The sequence below is a fragment of the Bolinopsis microptera genome, chromosome 7 (assembly GCF_026151205.1).
Source record: "Bolinopsis microptera isolate Bmic1 chromosome 7, MBARI_Bmic_1.0, whole genome shotgun sequence".
Taxonomy (NCBI): Eukaryota; Metazoa; Ctenophora; class Tentaculata; order Lobata; family Bolinopsidae; genus Bolinopsis; species Bolinopsis microptera.
The window spans coordinates 7,624,086-7,640,450 of record NC_087078.1 but is presented as its reverse complement, the minus strand read 5'-3'; the positions used below and the strand labels follow the sequence as shown (position 1 = coordinate 7,640,450).

General features: G+C 37.3%; 3 protein-coding genes across 5 annotated transcripts in view; 1 reads left to right on the top strand and 2 right to left on the bottom strand.

Moving 5' to 3' along the window:
• Positions 1-4,247, top strand: part of LOC134818368 (LIM domain-containing protein B-like) — a 33,230-nt gene extending 28,983 nt beyond the window's left edge. For both annotated transcript variants that reach the window (XM_063827884.1, XM_063827883.1), the window contains 6 exons: positions 327-447; positions 1,246-1,389; positions 1,566-1,716; positions 1,911-2,052; positions 2,756-2,834; positions 3,061-4,247. In XM_063827884.1, the coding sequence (XP_063683954.1) occupies positions 327-447; positions 1,246-1,389; positions 1,566-1,716; positions 1,911-2,052; positions 2,756-2,834; positions 3,061-3,280 (857 nt within the window). In that variant the 3' untranslated portion in view covers positions 3,281-4,247. The remainder of the gene's footprint in view (positions 1-326; positions 448-1,245; positions 1,390-1,565; positions 1,717-1,910; positions 2,053-2,755; positions 2,835-3,060) is intronic.
• A 1,772-nt stretch (positions 4,248-6,019) lies between these two features.
• On the bottom strand, positions 6,020-8,197 carry LOC134819016 (ropporin-1-like protein). Its single transcript, XM_063828769.1, has 4 exons — positions 7,828-8,197; positions 7,522-7,652; positions 6,780-6,925; positions 6,020-6,501 (listed from the first exon to the last, which is right to left on the bottom strand). Exons 1-4 carry the CDS (start codon positions 8,017-8,019, stop codon positions 6,314-6,316), a joined length of 657 nt encoding a protein of 218 aa, XP_063684839.1. The 5' UTR covers positions 8,020-8,197; the 3' UTR covers positions 6,020-6,313.
• Positions 8,198-8,199: 2 nt separating this feature from the next.
• LOC134819015 (MORN repeat-containing protein 3-like) overlaps positions 8,200-16,365 on the bottom strand; it is a 33,618-nt gene continuing 25,452 nt past the window's right edge. For both annotated transcript variants that reach the window (XM_063828768.1, XM_063828767.1), the window contains exons 3-6: positions 10,517-10,664; positions 10,216-10,329; positions 9,365-9,491; positions 8,200-8,665 (exon numbers count right to left, since the gene is read on the bottom strand). In XM_063828768.1, coding sequence (XP_063684838.1) covers positions 8,498-8,665; positions 9,365-9,491; positions 10,216-10,329; positions 10,517-10,664 — 557 coding nt within the window. In that variant the 3' untranslated portion in view covers positions 8,200-8,497. The remainder of the gene's footprint in view (positions 8,666-9,364; positions 9,492-10,215; positions 10,330-10,516; positions 10,665-16,365) is intronic.

Below are 16,365 nucleotides of genomic sequence, written 5' to 3'. Positions count from 1 at the left end.
TATCTCTCCAGCGATAATTTCTAGAACATTCCGGTTACATTTTCTACAAGATTAAGTGCAGGCTGCAAGGTTTTAAAATATTTGTGTTGTGCTCTGAAAATCTTACACATGTTAATTACAAGGTATTATCTTACACATGAATTAAAATATTATATGACTCTTACCCTAAAGCAATCTGGACATCTATACTAGAACTCTAGAATCAATTCCAACCAAACTTCCGTAACTAATTTTATGACTATGTGTTGGTTTCTGCAGTCCAAGCAGCATGTACTAATTATAATTGTTATATTTGACTGAGTTATTAAATAAACACTCTTCACCAGGTGGCTGGGTAATAGGACGTGTAATAGAAGCTCTGGATGTGAAGTGGCATCCGGAGTGTTTCGGGTGTTACATGTGTGGTGCGGAGCTCTGTGAAAACGGTTTCTTTAAACATAATGGCAGGTACGTGCCCTTTATATCCCTCTCATTTCTACTTAAGATGTTTAAATGTTAAAATTGCCGATTACTTAGATTTAAATGTTCTTAGATTTAAATTGTAAGTTAGTTCTTAAGAACTATCTTAGAAAAGTTACCATCATTGGAATCTAAACAAATTCCTACTACAAGAATCTTTTATTTCGGGCATGCTCATCTTCTGCAACTGTTTTATTTTAGGATATTTTCGAACCGTTGACAGGTCAATTTTGTAAGGTTAAATTCTTTCATGTCCCTGGCACACAGGATTAAAAATAAATTCAAAAAATAGAAAATCACAATTATGAGGATTCCAATTTTAAATGACTATTTGGGCGGACCAGCTCGGTATTTAGACTCTTACGATTCAAATCGTATGTAATGTAGTAGAGCTTCTCGTCTATTTTACCATCCGCTAGATTTCAAATTTAATGACACGTTTAAACATGTCCGTCAAGCTCTCTCATAAGTTTGGGAACTTTTAAAACTCGCTGTATATCTACAACAAGAGTTACAGCAATCTGCCGAGACGTGTGTTTTTAACACATTTCCCACACTTGTAACCGCCCGTTCTGATATGATATCACAATTATTAAAAGTACCAAATTAACACATAGTCCAGCTGTGTGACAGGTAAAACTAACGTGTACAATTATCATAATGGCCTCGGCCGTTAAGATCAGGGAAACAAAGTTATAGATATCATTTATTATTATGGCAGTAAGTAACTTATTGAATAAGTATTTTATCTCGTTAAATAAATGATATTAAATTTTATTATTACAGACCGATCTGTATTGACTGTCACGATCTGCTGAAGAAGAAGAAGAAGTATATCTGTAACAAGTGTTTCACGCCGATAGAAGAGTTCGTCTTGTGGTACCTCAAGGAATCTTATCATCCTTATCATTTCTCATGCCAGAATTGCTAGTAAGTTCTATTCCGGATTTGTCTCTTCGAATTCCAGGCGGAAATATTGTAATTTCTGTCATGTTCCTAATCCTATACTTTACAACATATAATATGCGAATTCCTACTCATCATAGATTACATTTGCACCCGTTACCATGACAACGACCCCTAGTAACCATGACAACCCCCCTCAGTAAACCACTGGATAACAAGTACAAAGAGAAAGACAACCAGTTCTACTGCCAGCTGTGTTTCGACACGGTTATACAGGATGTGTGTGCTGCGTGTAAGAAGGCTATAGATGGACGTGCCATCAAGGCAGCCAGCAAGGCTTGGTGCCCTGAGGTGAGACATTGTTGGTTTAATCACAAGTTGATGAGAACGTTTGGGGTGTTTTTGCCATTTATTCAAAAAGTTTCGAGTTTTCGCCATGACGAAAAGGACCATGACAACCATGACAAGAGCTGAAAACCTCTGGTTTTCAGCTCTTCCACCTATTTTAACCAATCTCCTTCTCCCCCTAACTCATTCCTCCACAGCACTTCCTGTGTTACCAGTGCGAGCGACCCTTATCTGGGGACAAGTTCATGTTGAACGAGGGTAAACCCTACTGTCAGTACCATTACATGAAGATGTTCGGAGTAAGGTGCTTCTACTGTGACAACCGTTCCAGTATGCAAGGTAATTAGACAATTACGTAATTACTAATTAGACAATATGCTTATTATAGATTGTTTTGACAGAACGGAATTTTCCATTTATTTTATCGGTACATAGTTGGAAGCTATTTCTGGGGTTTTTTAGCAGTAGCTAAAATTTTCCGTGTACCACTAATATTTTTAACGCATGCCAGGTTATTTTTCATAAGTTTTCGTAACATTTAGAACTGGTGGTAAGTGGGTTACCGGTTGTGGTCGAAACATTGTAATCTAATTAACACGGGCAGTCTCCACCACAATTGCTGTAATTCTTTAACCTGGGGATGTTTGATGTGTCTTAATAAAACAGCGGTAGGAAGTCAGTTATGTTATTTTGGTCGGACACACAGACGTTTCATTAGGCGATTGTGTAGAATACAAACCACTCCTTTATTGATCAAAACATAAATCTTGATATAAAGTCAGTAATGATATTAAGCTATGATAATTGATAAGTGATCGAAATGTAGCGTATAATTTCTTTTTCTAAGAATAGTCGAACCCATTGTCAAAATAACTTGAATACTGATATTGCAAGTTGTGTCCTCTATCATAATGCCAAATGTGCACGCCAAATACTTACTCCGCATTATAAGTGAACCATAATATCATGCATTTGTATTTAAATTCTCCGTGATAAAAACTCATCAGATTATCTAATAAGCTAATATACCGGGTATTTTCAGTTATCAAGGTGCTGAACAAAAACTACTGCGAGAACCATTTCTTCTGTACCGGATGCGATACTCTTCTCGAGGAAAAGAAGTGAGTGGATTTTTAAAAGAATTCAAACAATTTTCATCATTTTTCATCTGTTTACTGAACAATAATAATAATAATACATTTGAATTTAAAATCCACTTGGACGAATCAACATCATTACACTCAATTCTTTATGTACTTATGTGGACATTGCATAATATCCTACATCACATATAATTTTCGCATAATATTCCGAAATGTCAAATAACATGTTTTCTCTCCTCCACAGGTCAAAGGTCATAGAGATGGATATGAAGCCGTACTGTCGGCATTGTTACGACAAATTCCCCTCTGATATGCGACGCAAGCTTCTCGATAGCGCTAACATGACCGCCAAGAGCAAGAAGCAGACGATGAAAAAAGACAAGAAAGGCAGCATGAAGAAACCAAAGAAGGAGAAGAAGGCAGATAACCGGGAAATCACGAATGCCACCGAGACTGCCTCATAGGAAATTATAGCGTTTAGACGATATTATATAATGTGAAATTGTAAATTTTAAACATTTTTGGGATAGTTTAACGATGGAATGCGCTGAAGAAGCAGCAACATTGTTCGGCCCCATCTAAGGAATTCCCACACCTGTGTATAATACGAGAGAGATTCGTTACTGCACATTAAAAGCCAAGTGGAAGAGTAGTTATTGACGTCAGAGTGGCGTCAGAGTGGCTGTTAATTTAACACTGAAGACAATCAATATAACGTAATGTGTAGCCATACATTGTGCGAGATGTAGCTCTGTTGTTTGAGAAATGAACACACTCATTGAACATTATTTATCATTATTGCTTGTAATTCCGTGAAAATTGAACTTTATTTTTTCTGGTATTGTAGTAGATTGGATACTCAACGAAAAATCGTTAAAGCACCTATTCGACTCATTCAGTTTTTAACTTCACTTATGTTTGATCTTTTAATTTTAAGACGTTTTAACCCCTAGTTCAGTACTAATTAATGGATTGTACAATAATTAAAATAGGATTCAAGGTTTAGCAATTATGTCTTTTAATCTAGAACAGTTTTACGTAAGTTAAAGGCGGAAGTTTTGAGAATATTGGGTTTTGCATGTATCCGCGTGACAATATATTCTCTTTAGCGTAGTTTGTAGTCCTGGATTGGAAAACTTTTTTTTGTTAGTTTAAATGATTTTTGGAAGTGATGTACGAACATTGTATGTAAGGTGGAATTTGTGAGTTTATGATTTATTGTACCGTGTAGCAATGTTGCATACCAATGCGTTCTACGCTCTATAAAGATTGTAAATATTCGGAAATTAAGTATTAACTCTTACTTGAACAACTGGGGTATGAATTAACTCAACTTATTTTTATTCTAATTTCTCAAAAATGCGTACATAAAAGAGCAATATTATAATTATGAGATACAGATTTTGTAAATTGAGCTTAATTTTTGTAAAATGTGTAGTTTTCCTGTGTACATCGATACAACAAAAGGCTTAAGCTCAATTTTATTGAATTTTACCGTTTGCATTCGACACAAATAACCTCGGTAATTCGACTACAGGCAGCTTCTCCGGGCTGCATAGCGAATGAATTTATGGCTATTGAGAGCAGCGCTGACTGCATGGAACGCGCGACTCCGAACGTTTGATTGATAAAAACAAGTACCCTTATTTTCGCGCGCACGTATTAGCACGTTGAATTGAAATGGATCATGTATTTTTCTAAACCGCCTGAATCAGCATCACGTGATCATGTGAGCTAATTGGGCAATAATTACAAATTACGGATTTCGGGACTGGGGACGTGCACCTTTTTGGGTGTGCTACTGGTCCTGTATAAATGACTACCATGAAAGATGAATGATGCAAGTGTTGCCGAATTGACTAATCTTTTACCACAAATTATTTATGCAATTGCCAATTTAATTGGTGACATGAAATCTCCGGACCGGACCTAACCCGCTTTTAATTATAAAAGCACGTGCGACATTGCATATCCAGGTTATATAACTTTCATAATAAAAGCAGAAAACATGATTAGAGGGCAGAGGCAAAAGTCTGAAAATTTATCAAACAAGCTGGCCACTGTTTAGTGTTGTGTCAGCACCTCTTTACTCTTGATGGGCTCTCTAAATTGTATATGAACGTCAAAGAAAACTGTTCGATTAATTAATGTGTTTTCTAACCATGTCCATGTCATGATGGGGTGGCAAGTCCCCATTCATGCATTATAGAATTCATGGTCCAATCGATAGTTTCAGTTTTCACTGCATCCTAATATAATAGTTTATAATACGGCCTTGTGTGTACCTTACAATACTGGCGCCCGCTAATTAATCAAAAAGAGTACTACATTGTACATATTATCAATTATCATGTATCGCAAAAATGTTGGACTATAATGTCGGACTCGGCCGGGCTAGGCCTGAGAGTTGAGACCTCGACTGCCCACATATTACATTTTGTGTCGCGTCGTTAATTAAAATATGTACCATTCCACTTTACTTGGTAGGACGGATACAGGATAGACAATAGACATTAGACTAGACATCGTGTATCTTCAGTTTACTTCATACTTGGAAATCGATTAAGCTGCTTTGAAGTTTGATGGTATTTCGTAGGGAACGGGCTTGTTCAATTGAACGTGTATTGAAATTGGAAAAATACTTGACCAAAATAAAAATAGATCTCTGAAAGTAGCAATAATTGGTCTGACGGTTGAAATAAATATGTGATATGGGCGAGCGACTTAAAATTTAATTTGATGACGGCTAAACAATCTATATTCGCAGTCACGTGACCAGCTTAAATTTGTGCGGCTTCGCATGCACCCCCTCCACTGACCCGATAAGCTAAGATGATGGGTAAATGGGTAGGACAACTTTTCATAAGCTTTAACATGTCTTGTACTACGTAGACAAGGCAAAAGTCATTACACATACGTTAGAGTAACAGTTTGGTGATACATGTATGAATTTAGGTGAGCATAGAGTTTCTACAGCCTCGTATCGACCAAAGCGGTATTTTGTAAACTAGCTTTATCTGCTATTATACTCAAGCAACATAATAGCAGGTTTAATTGATAACAGTTACAGAAAATTAACGTCGCGTACGTGCTTCGTTTCTAAGCAACGTGCGCGGCTAACAATAACTGAAAAACGTTTAATCGCGCGTTCCATTTTATACCAATTGCTAGAGCCACAGAGGGGTAGAATCAAATCGCATTACTTCATTTCGGAATTGTTCAAAAGATAGTTGGGTGTAACAACATATATCTATACACTCGAAAATATATACAACATTCTTCGATTGGAAGTCACATAACAATGGCAGTCCTTAATATAAATACGTTTTAATAGCAATTTACCCAAAAAAGGAAAAGTTAACTCGAACATGATTGACAGCTGCAAGTTATTATTAAATGAGCTCTCTTGAGAAGCTTATCTGCAAGAACAAAAACGGGAAAACACAATCTCAAACTGTTGCTACAGTGCAAACAAGCACGAGCAAGAAAACACTTGTTCAACCGCTTAGCTTAGGACAAAAAGCATGAGTGAAATGAGCGGGCCCAATCATATTTGCGTTCTTTGCAGCATCGTTGTCAAGATATGCCAGGACACTTTCGATGTGCTCTTGTGTGATGTTACCGTCCACTTCGGCCAGATATGTGTACAGCTTTTTGAATAAATCGTACTCTATTCCCGCTGGTCCTGATTTGATGAATTGTTTTATTTCATTATCGGCGAAATGTTGCACTTTAGATAACAAATCATGCAATACACAGACCAGTAGGCTATTATATCTACACTATGTCTGGTCTACAACATACACAACTTTTTGTCAATTTAGATTCTGAGATTAGCGAGTGCTGCATTGAATTCGAATTAAAAGAAGTTGCATCTTCCATCAATCTCAGATGTCAACTATATGAGATGGTGGTATAAAAATAATATAAAATAATAATATTAATATTATTAAGATATCTCACCTCCTTCTGCATCCTTGGTGAGAATCTTACAGAGAAGCGTAACAGCGTCAGTAAGGTTGCTCTCCAGTGAGGTGCACGCTAGTGAGAGGAAGTTTAACCAGTTAACGTCCGCTACAAAGTTTCCTAATGTCAGGATCTCATCTAGCCTGAAGAGGGAAAGTTCTAAAAGTCGCATAATAATTGGTTTCTCTTTAATATATTCGGCGAACAGGTCTTCGGATTGTATTTTATTATTTCAACTGAATAGAATGGGTAAAATAACGTTTCGGTTAATATGGTTATCAGGAGAATTATAGCCCATCACGGTGTAATCTAGTTATCTAGTTACACTTGCAAATATTATGTAAAGATTTCAGATCCTATTTCCAGTGAATAGTAACTGAAAGGTTTGATGACAAGAAAAAGTTTAAACGATTGTATTATTATGGTCAAGCCACGAGGTATTAATAACAAGGTAGATGATAAATGTTGAAAAAACAGAATTCTGTCGACAATTACATTTACAATTACTAAGTTTTCAAGCAATATCCACTTGCCACGTGGCGAGCACGTTTCGTCAGATAGGTTAAAACGCTGGTGTCCACATTTGAATGAACACGTGTTCGAGTCGTCTACACAATTCAGTTTTATTAACACGAAAGATTGATAGCATTGTAACAATATCTTATAACGTCACCAGCTACCACTTGATCATGGTGAGCAACCTCCCTACTGTTTATTTCATATCATAATCATATCTCACCTATCACCAGGAAGAGACAGTTGAGACCATTTTGCTTTGAGTTCGTTGATTGGGACAGTGGTATCACCTTGTAGCTGTTTGTGTAACACTGATAACAGACCTGGTGTGATGTGCTTTCCTTCTGATGTAGCCTGAGGGATAGGACACGTTCAAAATAAATTCAAATATTATATAAATAATATAAAATAAACAATATGAATTCTTTCAACCTGTTTTTAGGATGCAAGTTAAGATATCAACACCAATCTGCTTTCTCACAAAGCCAAAAGTTAAATTTCCAATTAGGCACGAATCCAAATATCTCACCTCAAATCTGTTCTTAACAGGAGGAGCCTTGCCAGCGCTGAGCGCGTCAAAGTAGGCAGCCGACCAGGAGAGAAGATCTCCAGGTTGGGTGCGAATGGCTGCTTTGGTGAACTGTTTGAGGATGTCTGGGAGTGCTGGAGGTATCTTGATCTGCTCGGCGCAGTACATGGGCTCTTTGGCTGGCAATGGCATAGTGCTACCTCAGTGTGCAACTGAGATTGCGGTTTATTAGATTATTAAATATTTTATATTTAAATGAAGCAAAAACAATTCTACCCTTCTGGTAGCATTCGGGGCAAATTATGAATGGATCAAAATAAAGAATTCTTAAATCTTGCAATACATAGACAATCGAGATTTAAACAAAATAAAGATGGGAATAAATGAATCTGAAATTGCAACGGTGAACGGAAAATCATTAAATTCGCTGTACAATATATTTACAACTTTCACATGTAAAATCTTGAGCAAGAAAGCTCCGTCCTAAATTCTCTTGACCAGCATTGGCTGTAGATCAAGTTAGTTAGCAGATTTTTTGGAAATACATAACGTTTCATTCTTAGCATGTTATAAGCTCAATGCTCAAAATCAACTCTAGCTTTTTATCAAGCAATCGCGTCTCTCTAGTACACAATAATAAAATCCCCCAATAAAACTCCCTTTGACACCTTCAATCTTCAGGCATGAAACTGTCCCTGGCTTCTCTGACCACACTTGTGGGTGCAGCAAGTTCCAGGCTGGGTATGGGGTACTCGGTAGGTCGTGGTGCTGAGTCCCGCTGTACATCCCTCATTTCACCGCATTTTGGGATGTTTTCAACCCATACTCCCTCGTATGCCTGGGGAACGAGCGGTAATCTAATGGTGTAACTGTCGTAACATGGCACGGGAGTAACGTATATTTCTGTAGTATACAAACGGCAGGTAACGAAGCAAAAAGACAATAAAAAACGGACAAATCAATCTTGTGTGTTTGATCACAAAGAAGACCATTGTAGAAATGCCACGCACATCATTAAATCAATAAAATAAACTGTAACTAGGAACAGGATTACAGATGACAGCAATACAATAATACGGAGATTATCATATGAAATTATCTTACACAAAAGAGTACGTGACAATCTCTAACAATTTTATCTCTAATATTTTGTAATTGATCAAGCTGACGAAAAACTTTCATGCGGCAAATGGTCTTTCGAATGAAGAATCGGACTTTTTAAGTTTTGCATGCATGATTGTGGAGTGCTCTCATTTTTTGCATTTCATTTCATTGATTTGACCCGCATGATAATAATAAGCTATTGATTCGTTGCGTTGCCACGTGTTCAAATAAAACTAGTCCTCCATGCCACTAAGAAGCTGATGCAAACAACATGAACATCTTGTTTCTATGTACATTGTACAATTTACATTCTCGCAAAAACAGTCCAACGCCTGCCAGAGGTCTAAATATGTACAATTATAAGAACTTTGGACGCAGGTATAACTTTAATATTAAACTAGCTAGTCTATTTAAAAATAGTTAAATAACTAACTTGTCCTCTGTCAAGGTAGTAATGGCACCCGGCACCGTTCTTCTTGTCACGTGACCACAGTCCCTCGAATCTGTTGTTATTTGGTAATCTGAGAGTCCCCTCTCCGTCCCTCATATCATTGTCCCACCTACCAGAGAGACTGTTAAACACTACTTACCAATTTTGTGGTTTGCTGATTACGACTTATGCAAAGCGTATGATTTTAGAAGTTTATTTACAATCGTTGATTGTTCTTGTATTAGCTATTATCATCAGGCATCACATTTTGTAGAAATAGGTCCCCTGCAGGAACAATACATGCTCGAATACACTCATCAGTAGTATGTATTAATGTGTAAAACACTGTATCATGTAATATTGTAATGTACCGTATATTGTATGTATAAACTGTATGTATTACAATATTGTAATGTACTGATCGTAAGTCCCAAAACTCAAGCACGAGTACCCAAAGCAGCTACAATCTGCTACAATGTACAAACCATTGTTTTCAAGTACACATTGTTTTTACATATAGCTATTTATCAAATGAAATGAAAGGTTGAAGAAAGGGAAACAGCCACAATCCTGCCCTAATACACTGACTAAACAAACAAACAAACAAACAAACAAACAAACAAACAAACAAACAAACAAACAAACAAACAAACAAACAAACAAACAAACAAACAAACAAACAAACAAACAAACAAACAAACAAACAAACAAACAAACAAACAAACAACAAACAACAAACAAACAAACAAACAAACAACAAACAAACAAACAAACAAACAAACAAACAAACAAACAAACAAACAAACAAACAAACAAACAAACAAACAAACAAACAAACAAACAAACAAACAAACCTGCCCTCGTAAACCGATCCATCCTTATAGTACATTCTACCCCAACCATTCCTCTTATTCTCATACCACTCTCCCTCGTAGTACTCTGTTTCAGCGTAATAAAATGTACCATACCTGTAATGTAATGTAATGTCACAACGCTCATGAAAATACATCTTTGTTACGTAGTACTAGTGACCTAATATCTATTCAATGTATACAATGTATACCATATTATATAGTATTATAAAATGTATATATATATTACAAAATGTATAAAATATATATAATATAATAATGAAGAATAATTAATGTAACTAACCCATGACGCTTATCATTCTTCCACCCTCCACCGTACTGTTTGAAGGGTAGTTCCTCGATTATAATACTGTACGTTCCGTATCCGTGTCTCTTGTCTTCCTTCCAATCACCATCATACACTGCATTTGCTTTAGCCCAATGGTAGGTACCTAACAAAGTTACAGTTAGCATGGGTTCCTGACAGAAATCCTACGCGTCCGACGCTGTAACAAGAATTCTTAACTTTTTTGCGGACGAGGAAATTATGGCAGTTAACCAGCATTATATATAACAAGACCGGGGCGCGGTATATCATGAGTGCAAAACTAGAACCTTCACATTCCGGAACCGAAACTTCCACATCGCTTTTACTCCCCCAGAAACTTTGGAAAACTTTTCCCGGATACAATTTTTTCCATCCCGATTTTGGGGTGAAAATCAGTTATCAGTTGGAACGTAATTATAACATCCTGCCATTTTTCCCAAGCTGTTTTCCCAAGCTCTGTTGTAGTTCTATGATATTGTCAGTATAAATTGGTAGTCCTTGAGTGGAGCAATCAGTGCAAGAGTTTCACTCTGGTGTGAGGAGACATTATTTATAGGTCGGGAACCTATGACCATACAAGTTCCTACCTAAAATGCTGTAGTTTTTAAACTGACACTCTTACCGACTGACCGATATGGACAGTGTGATTATTGGTATATTTGTCATATCTCTACATTATATAATTTATACATTTACCACAGTATACTACCTATGGTAAATAGTAGTGCTACTTAATCATGTTAATGATCTTAATAATTTTTCGGAATAAGATAAAACGGCGAGCTTTTAGCAGTAAAACAAAGGGTATATTTCTCTAATTCAAACAAAAACAATTATTCTTCTGGAAGGTAATCATTCTTCTGGCTCGTCCTCTGGAAGGGGTTCAGTCGTACCATACGTAACTTCAATAGTATTTATAGCCACGCCCTTGTAAACTCCAGTTACCTTAGCGATTCCATAAGTACCGTCGAAGTAAATCTTCTTGATGGTGGCCGTGTAGGGAATGTCAGCTTTGTACTCTTTACCGATGATATAAGCCGTTTGCCTTGAATGTGGTGGTACCATTACCGTTGCGGTAGCTTGGTCTCTCTTTATGGTGGTGTTCGTACTACCAGAAATCCAGGTGGAAGTATATTGAACACCAATCGTTGTCTTATGATTTATAAGTGGTATTCCGGCTGTCATTTCCACTTCAATTCCCACTTGGATGGCCTGTGTAAATGTGAAGGTGTCAGAATTGGTATAGGAAACCATTATGGTTCTGCTCGCTTCCTGTACATTGTCATTGGGGTTCGTCAAAACTGTAGTGGCGATTGAAACCGGAGATGTCTGCTGTTGTTCTCCATTAATATCGTAATCTACGTTGTACATTTCGATTCTTTCAATAGGTTTCTCAGCTAAGTAATTCACGAACTCTGTGTTCAGAAAGTACGGAGGTCTGGGCTTGTTTTCGTAACCATGCGCAACCCCGAACCCTCTAACTGACTGCTGGTCGTCGGATTTAGCCTCATAGATCGTGACACCATTACCCCACCCGCCCGGGCCTTGGTTTGACCAAACCTTTTCCCAGTTGTTGACCGATCCGTAGGTTGTGAAAGTGATCTTCACGCAGTACACCGATCCTAATTCAGGTTCCGCACCGCTAGTTGCTACATTTCCCAGAGGGACATACCCTCCAGGACAGTTGACACTCCAAATTTGCACATTTCTGGTAGCACCTGACCCAGCATCATTCCAGATCTTATTGTAGGAAATGGGTGGTCGAACTTCGTCTCCGTTTTTATCTGTAGGTCTCAGCAGGAACCCTATTCCAGGCTTGGTGTAGGATCCAACAGCGATGTCTGCTGGAGGAAAGTATCCTTTTTTAGACTCAGCCCTCCAGATTGAAACGTCAAATCTCGCATGCGTTCCCATGTCGTTCCAGATCAACTTCATCTCCTCCACTTCGTGTAAGTTCAGAGACTTGCTTTCGTCAGTAGGTAAGGTCCATAGGTCTCTGACTTTGCTTTCATCCGCTTTCAGGAGATAAATTGAAGAAGCATCTGGCCTGTAGTATCCACGTGCAGGAATGAAGGTTCCTGTGTGAAGTCCAAATGCCTCTCCTCCAGTTCTGATTCCTCTCCACAAACTGACGTCCATGGAAGAGTCAGAGCCGCTGTCATTCCAAATGAACATCGCATCTGCTTCCACTAGATACTCGTTCTTTACACAACAGTACTTCTTCGGATCAGGCTTTACGTGGTAACTGTTCAAGGCAACTCCTCCAAGACAGGTGTAGCCATCAGGAGCGTTCATCTTGTAGATGGTAACGTCAGCATCTGAACCACTGCCTTGGTCTTTCCATATGATGGTGAAGCTGGTTGGGTTTACCAGAGCCCCTGCCTTCCTTTCCGAGACGAACACTGCTTTATCTGTGGGTAGGTCCCAGTCTCCAGTGGCGATGTCTCCTAGAGAACAGAAAGTTTGCTGGTAGTTCAGAGCACGCCACAGTGCTCCATTACGGGTGGCCCCAGAACCTTGGTCTTTCCAGATCAGCTCAAAGTCGTCACTGTACTTGTAGACGATGTCCGGGTTTACTTTGTTGTCTTCAGCCGCCACTGCTATGAATAGGAACATTAACGTCCAAATCATCCTTTTTCTTTCTTTGTCCGTCTTTGAAGTGGTGAATTTGTCGAATGAGGTTTGCGTTTGATCAGACCTTTTTATAGTCGTCGTACAACAAATGGGGTCGCCGTCTTGAACAGAGATCGTTCCCGGCAAGGTGTGAAATAAATTCTTTGCCGTGTGAATAATAAAGTCTGGACCGGTTAAGTAGAATGACAAAGGTCGTGTCGAAGCGTTCACTGGTTCTTGTTCTTTAAGCTTTTAAGCTTAGAATATGTTACAATCTCCTTTACTTTATTGTGTGTATTTGATTAGGCACGGCACCCAGCTCCCTCAATTCACAGTTCAGTACTTACGAGAGTTACCCGGAGACAGTTGACCGATCTATCACAAAGGGATAGAGGCCAGGTGTTAAAAGTTAAAACCTATTCAATCTTTGGAACAATTTAGTCACACCCGCGCCGCTGACTAGAGAAAATGGCGTCGAGCGTCATAAATACTATTTTGGAAGGGCGAAATTTTTAATATTTTGTTTAAGGACACGTTTTTTTTAAAGTGCGGTGTGTTGCTGATTTCACTTTTTTCAAAGTAGAGTGCACAAAATGAGGAAAAAGTCGCAATGCTTTTTAGAGTGCAACCATAAATTTGTACATAGGATGAAGTGAAAATATTCAGCAGTTGTGATTTGAAAAAACGAAGTGCCAGGCTCAAGCAGAATATGACTTATGAGCAATTAAACTGAGTGCCAAAAATCAGCAAACCATTTTAACCTCCAATTGACTAATTCCATTGACTTCGCCATATTTTGCTCAAATATTGTTCACATTACATTAGTAGATTGGAGTGAGTAACTGTTTTCAGCATTTTAGTCATTATTAGCAATTCCAGTAAGTCACAGAATTCAGCAAAAAGTCATTTGTTTATCTGAATACGACTGCTCTATTGATGGTTCTTGTCAAAATATTAAAAAGATCAAGGCGTAACTGTGTTTTTTTCTGGATAAGATAATGTTTGGTTGTGCCTTTAAACTAATTCCTACATGTCTATGTGCCAGCCATCAGCAAAAAGTCACACATGTATCAGCTTGAAATTTAATTTTTTTTAATTGATGAAATAAGTATTTAAAGTACTAGTGTTAGTTTAAGCATCTATTTCGAAAAGTAATGTGTTCATAAAGGGATCAAAAACATATAATAATATTTGAGTGCCACTAATCAGCTGTAGTGACTGCTGCAGCCAACGTGGGAATTACCAACTATTGTAAGTCAATATCAGCATCATCAATCATCTCAAACCACCGAATTGCTTATGTTGCAGATACGAATCTAAGTTTAGTTATATCCTGAAAATTTAAACAGCATATGTGTCCTGAAAATCAGTAAAAAGTGACTTATTTGACAGAAATAGTCATTCTTACTGCTAAATGGCACTCTTTTTAGTTCAGAATATTGTTTGAGGGAGCGGTATGCTTTTTTTGTTTAATGTGGCACAATTTTGTTGCACTGTATGCCATTATTCAGCTTAAAATGACTTCTTTTTCTAGGCATATACCATTACCAATGGTAAATCACATAAAATTTGTGCTTTGTAAGCAGTGTTGTGATAACCTGCTATAACCGACTTAAAACTGGCACAATGAACTTCAAACATCAATAGAATGTACCAAATTTCCATGATGAACATGATATTGTTGTCAGAAATCTACTTTATCGTGCCAATAATCAGCAAAAAGTCATTTCTATGAAGATTTTAAGCTAAAAATATTATTTATAAAATGACTTTTTGCTGAATTAGAACACACAATATCGTTAGATTTTGTAAAGAATCATCTTGATGAACCTGCTTATGCTGTCAGACATCAATTGTATAGTGCCAATATTCAGCAAAGAGTCATTTCTTTTGAATTTTTAATCGTGATGAATTTGACCTAAAAATGACTTTTTACTGAAAACTGACACACTTTTAATTTGATTTTCGAACAGAATGCTGTTGAGCAGACTTAATCTCGATAGTATGAATGAAAAACGTTCTAATTTTTTGCTGTCTAGCTACTGCAATGTAAAAAAACTCAATTGTAATTTTGTAAGAGAATTTTTACTGAATACAGGCACACAATAGATTTTTCCTAGGTTACATTATTACAGACCAACGTTTCTTGAAATTTGTTACAGTTCATTCACAAGCTGATCAAAAGTATGGGCCTTGTACAACCCCTTCAACCAAACTAGAAATTTTACCAAACAAATGACTTTTTGCTTATTTTGAGCACAGTTTAAGTATTCCTACCAAAATCCAAAAATTCTTTGAATAATTCTGAGACATAATCTGAATTTTGAACAGAAAAGTCGCAAAATTAGTTTTTTAACATTATAGGGCGTTTTAAACATTATAGTCCAAAATGCTGAAAACTGGCACTGCCTTGGTACTACATTATGACATAACTAATGGATTTTCCTTACAGGGGCAGTTAAGATTGAAGGCATTTCTGTGCAACACTTACTAGTCATTTCACTTTTACTGTCAAAAGTGTCATTTTCACCACACTTAAAAAAAAACGTTTCCTTAAAGAGTTAAAGATGAAACTCTGATTTAAGGAATGACCGGAATCCCGGCTTACTCCCGGTCAAAATTGACCTATTCTACTTGATCAAATCGTCGATGAAATTGCAGTTAATAAACATCGAGGAACAATTTGCACATTTCTACCCATCACATTATAACGAGCATTCGATTCCTCATTGAATACGGTAAAACCCCGATTTACCGCGGTCATTTTCTTCCAAACGAGGAATCAGGGTTTTTAACTGTAAAATGATACTGTCTTCCTCATCCGACTCAGTCATCATGCTTCCATCTTCAGATTCACCATCTTAAATCCCTGGGATCTCAGTTAAGATTTCTGAGGGAAACGTCTGAGCTGGTGGCGCGGGGCCTGAAGTTAATAATGGTCGATTTCGTGGTTTACATTTCAAATCATATTTCAGAAAGTATTCAACACAACGTCCTTCTGCAGGCTCCCCTCATAGTGGAAAAACAGGTGGACAATGGACATGGTAAAAATTAAATTTATAATAATATGTAAAAGATAAAACAATCTGCAAGAATCTCATTGGTGAGACGAAAAACCGTTTAAAAACTATTAATCCAGTGGGATGTGTTTCGATGATGCTTGTTTATCTGGAACGATTCAGATAGTTTTTGCAACAAACAATGTACAAAGA